This window comes from Malus sylvestris, chromosome 9 (genome assembly GCF_916048215.2).
Source record: "Malus sylvestris chromosome 9, drMalSylv7.2, whole genome shotgun sequence".
NCBI classification, from domain to species: domain Eukaryota; kingdom Viridiplantae; phylum Streptophyta; class Magnoliopsida; order Rosales; family Rosaceae; genus Malus; species Malus sylvestris.
In genome coordinates, this window is record NC_062268.1 from 20,881,878 (window position 1) to 20,891,917 (window position 10,040).

Genomic DNA, 10,040 nt, shown 5'->3' on the forward strand with positions numbered 1-10,040 from the left:
CATTGTAAGTGCCAGTCCTGTCCTAGATTGCTACAGGCAATTAGAACTCATATGTGCTGTGCATAGCGCCGGTCTTCATATGATTGTAGTACTAAAGCGTATATCATTGTTACACTCAATCTTGTTCATGTCAGAATACCTTTGCATGAACTCGTGTGTTAGCATGTGTCGATGGGCACTCAATATGATGTGTTTGCTTATGCGAGATTATGTGATTACAGACTTCATGTGCTTACTTATGAAATATCGTGCCATATTAAATTCTTGAGATTTTGTAGGCTTCAGTAAGTACTTTCTTACTATATGTAGTATGTATATTTTGGAAACTATACTTGTTTTACAGCGAGGAGTTATTATGTTTTCAGAAAGGTTTTTACAAAGCTTTATTTTAGGCCCACTCACCCTTGTTTTTCGCCCCTCTAGGTTTTAGTAGCTGAGCTTTCATATCTACGAGGATTCTTGTCAATCTAGGCATTGATGATTACCACCGATGGTATAACTCTCAATCTACTATATTGTACTTTACTTATGCTCTGATATCATGTGTGAAATGAGTTCATTCCCACTCACTAGCGCACTCTTATACTTAGGCACATTTTAGGTTTAAATTTATTCAAATTTTCCACATCACTACACTTTATGGCTTCGTCACCCTCCTAGTATCGTCCAACACAGCTCGATTCGGAGTCCAGGTGGACATATCGGGTCAAGGTGTGTTAGCATAAACCTGCCTAGGTCAAGACTCTCATATAGATAGAAAATAAATAACTTTCACTTTGCATTTTATTTTTTTCAATAAATAGTAAGAGATTTTTTTATACTTTTTTTTTTAAGGAAAGACGATATCATTAACTTGGAAAAGTTACATTGTTTCTTGATGAGAAGATCCAGAATAACACTCGGAGGCTCCTCAATCCAAACTAAACGTGTCCCGCTTGACACTGCTATTGCCAAATAATGGGCAATACCATTATTATTCCTATCAAAGTAAATATACTTCGAAGTAGTAAACGAAGTTGCACTATATAAAACATCCCCCCACTAGCAAATCCATAGCCAAAGCCCGATCAACACAAGTATTGATAATGAAAATTGCTTGGGAAGAGTCATTTTTGACTTAAACCTTTTGATAGCCAAGTTGTTGAGCCAACTCCACTCCATGCTTAATCGCTAGCAACTTAGCTTGGAGAGTCGAGGAAACAATGGGAAGAAAGCATGTCGTTGCTGCCATAAAAACTCATTGCACGTCACGGATTACCACACCATCCCCACCCACCTGAACATGCAATTTAGTAGCTTTGTCCACATTCACTCTCACCTAATTCTCCGCCACCACCCCAGGCATCGAACCACTTCCTCCCCCTGCCGAGTATGAGGCTTCTGTTGCTGAGCAGTAAGTACAATATCTGCCATAGCCTAGAATTCCTATAACCATGCCATGGCGTGTTGCTTCCCACTCCAAATTCGATCATTCCTCACCTACCAAAGATGTCAGACCACCATACAAATGAAGTTGAAATCAGAATGATTAGTTTGTAACAACAATAAAAACCATTCCTTGACCGATCTGCAAGGGACATAATCAACCAGAAAGCTACATGGGGTTGCAAACCATGTAGCTCTAGCAAAATGACACTCTTTGTGAACATGCACCACCATCTTCGGTGCTCAATTACAGAAAACGCATGTCAAATCCCATGTTACTCCTTTCTTAGACAATTTTTTTTTGTTGGGAGAATATTCTGACAAGTCCTCCACACCATATTCTGCACTTTCGGCGAAACTTTGGCCTTCCATATAGCTTTCCATAAAGGAGTAAACAGATTACCTCCAGAAGCTGAAGAAGACGCACTTAGTGACGGTGGTTTAATAGAATCCTATGCAACCCAATAAGCACTTTTGACTGTGAAAATACCCCGGTCATTATAATGCCAAATTAGTTTATCAGATGGAAGCTAATAACTAATGGGCAAAGAATGAATATGCTCCCTGTCTTCTTCCTCAAAAAACTCAGTCAACTTAGTGTCACACCATGATTTCCTTTCTACATCAATGAGCTCATGAACCTTCATATCCTCCCGAGATAGAGGCGGCATCATAATGGGACGAAAGGTCAAGGGTCGCAGCACCCACCTATCCTTCCATACCAGCATCAAAGCCCCATCCCCAATTAGCCATCTCGAGCCCTTCTCCAACACCATTCTAGCTTTGAGTATGCTAGACCAACAATAAGAAGAAGATGAGGGAACCAAGGTGTCCCAAAAGGAAGTATTGGGGAAATACTTAGCCTAAAATAGCCTTGCCATTAAGGACTCTGGATATTGGACAATTTGCCAACCTTGTTTTGCCAGTGCCGCCAAATTAAAGGCATAAAGGTTCTGGAACCCCATACCACCTTTCGGTTTAGCAATGCACAACTTATTATCCCATGATTTTTAATGACCACTTATTATATTCTTGTTCCTCATGTTTTCAATATGTTCTAGTAGTTATATATTGTTTTAAAATATAAGTAGACATTTATTTATATGATATATAATAAATTTAAATAGAATTAGAAAAAACCACCTAGACCCCTAGGTGTGGGGCCCTCGCTACCTCATTATTGCCTAGTAACTTTTAGAAACTTGCCTATAAACGATAATATTTTTTAACCTCCTAAATATCCCATAAAATATGTAGTCTTTGATACTAATAAATACCTATACACAAGTAGGAGCCTATTGTGCGTGAAGTTAAGAAAAAAGGGCCTTCAGAAGAAACCCTAGTCGCCGATCTCTTGCCTTGATTTTGGTATCGGCAACAATCCTATTTTAAATCTATTTTTTGTTGCTAGTTGTGATCATTCTCTCACTTTGTTGATGGTAGTCTATGTAGTTAGGATCGCTCCCTCACTTTGTCAAGGAGATGTTTTATGATTACGGTTGTGGTCCTGAGTTTCTGTTCAACCTCATGCCCTAGACCGACATCTGTTGTATACACAAATCGCACTAACACTATCAAAATTTTGCCGAATTTTTTAATGAAGTTGGCAACATATTCGTACTAAGGCTAATTGATCCCCAACAAGTGGTTTGTTAGGTTGTGCAGCTCCAACATTTATTGAAAGTAGGCCATTTGATCTCAATCGAAACATATTATATATAAGTTTGTTGCCACAATACTAGTTCCAAAACGATCTGAACCAGGTATGAACCATCCACTTAATTACAGTCACATTTTTTTAGTTACCGCTTGTTAGATACTCTACAAAAAAATTATTAAAAGTCCAATAAGTTCGTTTTAAAAAATGGATTTGACAACTTATAAGCATTTCTAAGTAGTTGAAAGTTGTGGATTAACAACCGTCATCAAGGTCTTTCTCTTCAACCAACGTACTTCACCCCCAAGCTCAAACCCTTCTCATTTCCTTTAGTCTATATTAGATCAGTGATATCGTTTGTAATTGTTTTCTTAAACATTTATCAGAAGTGCTTTTATCTCAGTTAAAAGTTGTGTCAAATGACTGTTTTTTTTTAATGCCAAAAAGCTCGAGTCGCTAAAAAATAAACCCTTGCCATACAACTCTGCTTTTGACGGTATACTTCTTTGGTCTACCTAACATCACCCTACAAAAAATATCCTTTTGACACCCTGCAGGAATTATCATTATTCACCATTACTTGGTCTTCATTTTTCCTCCTTTCCGTTGTTTGCTCAAAACGCACCCTACCGAATTATCATTAATCCGCAAATGATTCCTTACTTTTTTCACGTTGTTTTTTTGGACAGATTCTAGAACTGGGACAGGACATTCCCATTGACTTTCACAATGGTAGTACTTACTGGTTCTCCACCAACGTTGTTGTTGCCAACGAAACTACTGACCTTTCCGTCGAAAAGCAAATCAACATTATGCTGGGAAGGAACAAACAATGGCTCACATACTAATCAAAGTAACCCTAATTCCACACCTACTGCTAAGGTTCATGCCAAGGTCTTTCCCAAAGGCAATGTTATCGTTGCCTCCAAAGAAGACGATGACAAAACTGACGCACCAGCTGCCCCTACTAAGAAAATGCCACAACATCCGAACATGATATCAGCAAAGTACGATGGGGTTTATGACATGTTTCGTGGACGATTGGACGAGAGTGGTTTTGTTTTCCAACAAAACTTTGCAATTAGATCGTATGAGTTAGGTCCTGATGGCAAAGAAACCATGACTTGCTTGATGGAGCGTTTACAGGTTTTTGATTTCTTATCTTTGTCAAGAGAGAGCATATACAGGTATACTGTCACCTTGAAGTAAACTAATGCTTAACTGTGATGTTCTTCTTGTCTTTTGTATGTCTAATAGGAAACATCAGTTCAGCACTGCAGGAGTATTGGGCTCCTTGTTGGTGGTTTTGGTTCATCACTAGAGATGAGCAAAAGGGGCCAAGTGTGGGTGGTCCGGAAGTTACAGGCTATAGTGGATAAATATCCTTCTTGGTAAACCAATATACTAAAACCCATTAAATTTTGATACATATATTATTGTGCAGCTTTACGTCTGCAGGATTTTGGGAAAGTTGAAGGAAATTCGCTGAAATAATGAATTCACAAATTCCATTGTTTTGATCAATATGTCGTAGCTGATGTTATTCAAGTAGATAGCTGGAGTGGGACATCAGGGAACAATGGTATGTTCCGGGATTGGATATTTCGTGATTACATAACCGGAGAAATATTAATGCAAGCAACGGGGTTAGAATCCACACTAGCTAAGATTTTCAAATTTCAATACTGTCTTTAATTAGTCCTTTGTTATCCAATATGTTCAGTAATGGTCTTTTGAGCTGCTGGCTGAGGTTTCTTGTTTTTCTCTTTTGGGCAGTCTTTATGTGCTGATGAACATAAAGACAAGGAAAGTTGGTAGACTTACTGAAGAGATCAAACAAGAGTTTAAACCTTATTTCGTGGACTCCGATCCTCTCATTGACATCAATAGCACCAAACTAGGACGATTGAACGTTGATGGTAGAGATTATGTTCAAACAGGTTTAGCAGTAAGTATCTTATGCATATATATGATATGGAGAGGGTGAAATATTATTTGCTTATTCCTGAAGCAATTAACTGACATATGCTGGTCTTCTTCAAATTGCATTGCGGCCGCCTCGTTGGCGCGATTTAGATATCAATCAGCATGTGAGCCATGCAAAATACATAGACTGGGTTCTGGAGGTGAAGCTTTTTGCAAGGCTGCTTCCTCACTTTTCAATATTTCAAAAAACAAAAAAAACTCTCTTCTAATTGGAAATTTTGTTATCAGATCATTTCTATCCTAACCTTGGAAAGCCATGAGCTTTCCTCTATGACTTTGGAGTTTCGAAGAGAGTGTAGGAGGGACAGCGTTCTGCAATCCCTGAGGAGTACTGCAGTTGCTAGAGACGGAATAGATGAGTCGAGTACTTATAACGAAGGGGTAGAGTTTGATCACTTGCTTCGTCTTGAAGCCGGGTCTGAAATTTTCAGGGCAAAGACTGTTTGGAGGCCAAAATAATTTTGAGCACGCATAATATTCAGCAACAAGAGCATATGTTCTTGTTTCCTTATATATGGAACTCTTTTCTAAATGTACTACGTTTATCCAATGTTTCTATTTTGAAATAACCAGAGCATATGTTGGAATGCATCGAAATATATGAGGAAATACTCATTTGATCCATAGGATCCATGTGTTATACTGTGAATGGTGAATAAGATAAATTTACCTCCAAAGCAGCTCGATGAATGATGATTCTTCAATTGAAGTTTGAATTATGTGTGTTCAACAATGATGGCTGCTATACACTCCTTAATAAAACTCCATCGTATCAAGTGTTATAAGCCACCTCATGGAAGTTAATTTTTCAGTCTTATCAAACTTGAGGACTTTCTCCGATTTAGTAATGATGGTGGAAAGGTCACCTGTCGGACCATGTATTTATTGTATATGACTCGTATTTTGGAGTAGAAAAACAAGGGAAATTGTGAAATATATAAGAGCTCCTATATGGTGAATATATGGTACCTACGATAGTTTTATCTCTATCCTATTTTTGTACCGTAAACCGGGATATATCCCTGTTGGTTCGGTCAAACCTCAAAGGTTATTCTTTTGGATGTATGCAATATGATCAGTGAAACAAAATCATTAATATGGTATAAGGTTCGTAGTAGAGACCTGGTTATATTTTCTCATTGTAGATATAACCACACTTATATAAGTAAAGTATTTCTTTTTGTTTTTTGTTCAAAGTAAGTATAGTATTTCTTTAGCCACATTCATTTTACTCACCGACCGAGCTCGATCAACAAGTTGGCACGTCCACATTTCCGAATGACATAGTTAGCTCTTTAGCTATTCGGCTTGCGAGTCACTTAGATTAAATAATTTTTAGGGTCAACAAGTAAAACTTATAACTACAGTACCAGAAAGTAAAACTATGCGACGAAAAAGGAAGTTTAGAATTCGATGAGGAAAAACTAAATAAATGTCGAAGTACAATGAACACTACCTTAAACCAAAAGTATGAAACACAAAGCACACCATGAGCTGATGAGATCACTTCGATCGCTTTGTAAATGCGACTATTTGAGGTGACCAAATACGTTATATTATTAACAATATTATTAGTTAAATATATGTCAATTTGTGGAGGCCATGGCCCTCGTTGCTCCCTTCCAAGCTATAAAACCACATGAAGAGGAGGAAGTGCATGTTCATCCTTCCGGTATAAGACTAGAATCAACATCGATCGGAACTGACGTTCAGTATTCCGACCCTGCATTACTGATTTCCTGGAAGGCAAATCTCTATGATTAGGTTCAGTACTGTTTTGTTCTTTTACCAACCCCAAACAAAACTAATGTGATCCAGTTATGTCCCAGAGTCCATCAAGTGTGCCTCTTTGTAGGGATATTACTTTGTCAAACACAAAGGAAACGTATGCTCGGTTGGAATCAAACACTTCACTTTCTAAATTAAGGTCTATGAAGAGGTAACTTATATATCAAGGCAAGTGGATAAAAAATTGATACACAATATTTGTATTATATAGCACAACCATCTCTCTTGTTTAATTATATGATCATTACTTGTCAGAAGTAAAAATATGATACATATCGTGTTGCCAACGTAATTAGTTATCAATATATGTTGTTCACGAGAGAGAGAGAGAGAGAGAGAGAGAGAGAGAGAGAGAGAGAGAGAGAGAGAGAGAGAGAGAGAGAGAGAGAGAGAGAGAGAGAGAGAGAGAGAGAGAATCTATATTATAACAATACTGTAATATTGTAGACATCGAAATTTTGGTAAATAAATGTTGACCGATAAATCAAAGTTTCAACGCTCATGTATTACATAAATTTTACACGTAGTGTGTGACTCGACAAAAAATTGAAATGAGTCGGAAAGGTCATCAAACAGGACACGTGTCAACACCTGGCAGAAACGACTTATTTCATTTGGAATATTATATTCAAAATTAGGCCTTGGAAAATTCTATAAATAGAAGCCAATTTCATTCATTTAGAGGGACCAATTCATATTACACCTTGAAGCTCTGAAGCTCTGAAACTCCGAAGCTCTCAAGCATCCAGGTTCTCGAAGAATCAAGAAAGCCTTCTTCGTTCTTCGTTCATCGTTCCTCCAAGATCAAGCCCCGACGGTCCTTGGATTAACAATCATCCACCTTCAAGATCAAGCCTCGACGGCCCTTTGAAGAACTTCCACCAATTCAAGATCAAGCCCCAAAGGCCCTTGAAGAACTTCCACCAATTCAAGATCAAGCCCCGACGGCCCTTGAAGAAAGTGTTCATCGTTCATCATCCGTTCATCCCGAAGAATCAGGAAAGCCTTATTCATTCTTCGTTCATCGTTCTTCCAAGATCAAGCCCCGACGGCCCTTGGATCAACAATCATCCACCTTCAAGATCAAGCCCCGACGACCCCTTTGAAGAACTTCCACCAATTCAAGATCAAGCCCCAAAAGCCCTTGAAGAACTTCCACCAATTCAAGATTAAGCCCCGACGGCCCTTGAAGAAAGTGTTCATCGTTCATCATCCGTTCATCCTAAGATCAAGCCCCAATGGCCCTTTGGATCAACAACGTCGACAAATCCACACATCCAACCGTCCTTCAAGATCAAAGCCCAAAAGCCCTTGAAGGTCCGTTCATCACCATTATTCAAGATCAAGCCCAAAAGCCCTCTTGAAGATCCGTTCATCACCGTTATTCAAGATCAAGCATCAACGACCCTTGAAGAAACGCTTATCCTCAAGATCAAGCCTCAACGGCTCCTTCAAGATCCGCTCAAATCCACCTTCAAGATCAAGCCCACGGCCCTTGAAGAACGTTCAACCTTAGATCAAGCCCAATGGCCCTTTGGATCAATCGTACATCCACAAATCAACACCTTACGGAGATCGAATCAGATGATCAAATTTGAGAGAGATTGTAACCCAAAATCATCAAATACAAATATTATTTTTGTGCACGTTGTTCTTGTCTCGCTTGTTTCAGGAAAATTTTGTGTTTACAAATTTGGCACGCCCGGTGGGATAATCTCTACCTCTCATCTCTTTCTTCGTTCAAGGAATCCAAACACGCCTCAAAGTCAATGGCATCAAGCAAGGGACAAGCCATTCTCACAACTACCAAGGGAAGGATCCTGAGCACTTCTGCCGCGAACGAATAATCCATTGACACCACAACCGCTCCTCAACATGCCATTTCAAAGTTGGTGCTGCTAAATGAGCAAGGGGAACATCAAAGGCGTGAGTCCGCCATCAACCTGACCTCACTGGGGGCACCGAAGCATGATGTTGAGGCACACAAGATGACATCCCAAAGCAGCCAACGACGTTCTTCGTCATCATCCTGGATGTCTAAAGCAAAGTCACGTCTATTGGTTGCACAAGTCATGACCATTGGCGTTACCTCTATTGAAGAACAACTGGCTCAAATGAATGAAGCGATCACAAGGTTAACACAGATTGTGGAAGAAAAAGACTTGCAAATCGCTGAACTTGTCAGCCGACTAGGGCCACAGGACGACGAGAACCCCGACCCAGAGGATGATCCACTAAAGAGAGGAGCTGGTGAAGAAGAGGAGCCTCAGGTGGAGAAAATCGATGTGAAGCCGGAGCTAGACCAAGCAGCGGCACTCATGGGATCTTTTTCTATCCAGCAGCTGCAAAAGATGATCACCAACACCATCAAGGCGCAGTACGAAAGGAGCTCACATATCTCATTGTTCTACTCGAAGCCCTACTCCAAGAAGATTGATGCCCTAAAGATGCCAAAGGGTTATCAACCACCAAAGTTCATGCAGTTTGATGGAAAAGGAAACCCAAAGCAGCACGTTGCACATTTCGTCGAAACTTGCAACAACGTGGGGACGGATGGAGACTACCTCGCTAAGCAGTTTGTGCGCTCGCTGAAAGGAAACGCCTTTGAGTGGTACACGGACCTAGAGCTTGAGTCTATCAACAACTGGGAGCAATTGGAAAGAGAATTCCTTCATCGCTTCTACAGCACCCGCCGCACTGTAAACATGTTGAAGCTGACAAGTACGAAGCAATGGAAAGATGAGCCAGTCGTGGACTACATCAACCGATGGTGCACTCTAAGTCTTGACTGCAAAGACAAACTTTCGGAGACCTCCTCAATCGAGATGTGTGTTCAAGGCATGCAGTGGGGATTGCACTACATCCTTCAAGGCATCAAACCACGGACCTTCGAGGAGTTAGCCACTCGCGCCCATGATATGGAGTTGAACATGCCCATCATGGAAAGAAAGAACCGATCGCCGACTACAAGAACGACAAAGTTCTTGGGACAAAGGTGGAGAAAGCTACGTGGAAATCCACCAAGGAAGCAATGATGGTCAACACAACTCCCGTCAAAGTCTCTACACGAGGCAAGGCAATTCAAACCGAAGCTTTTCGTGATCAAGAGATGCGTAGACGCACTTTGAAAGAGCTTGAAGAGAAGACTTATCCATTCCTCGACTCTGATGTGGCTGCCATGTTA

The 10,040-nt window shown here is 40.0% G+C and overlaps 1 protein-coding gene across 3 annotated transcripts; it reads left to right on the forward strand.

Annotated features, from left to right (window-relative positions):
• Positions 1–3,774: 3,774 nt before the first annotated feature.
• On the forward strand, positions 3,775–5,784 carry LOC126583198 (palmitoyl-acyl carrier protein thioesterase, chloroplastic-like). 3 transcript variants are annotated; one of them, XR_007609692.1, is made up of 4 exons: positions 3,775–4,228; positions 4,340–5,030; positions 5,159–5,208; positions 5,297–5,784. XR_007609692.1 is itself a non-coding variant. In XM_050247516.1 (3 exons), the coding sequence occupies exons 1-3, from the start codon at positions 3,812–3,814 to the stop codon at positions 4,618–4,620; spliced, it is 555 nt and encodes a 184-aa protein (XP_050103473.1). In that variant the 5' UTR covers positions 3,775–3,811; the 3' UTR covers positions 4,621–5,784. The 3 variants fall into 3 exon arrangements, 2 of the variants coding, with proteins under 2 accessions (XP_050103473.1, XP_050103472.1); XM_050247516.1 differs by having other exon boundaries at positions 4,340–4,473; positions 4,617–5,784; XM_050247515.1 differs by having other exon boundaries at positions 4,340–5,784.
• The last annotated feature ends 4,256 nt before the right edge of the window (positions 5,785–10,040 follow it).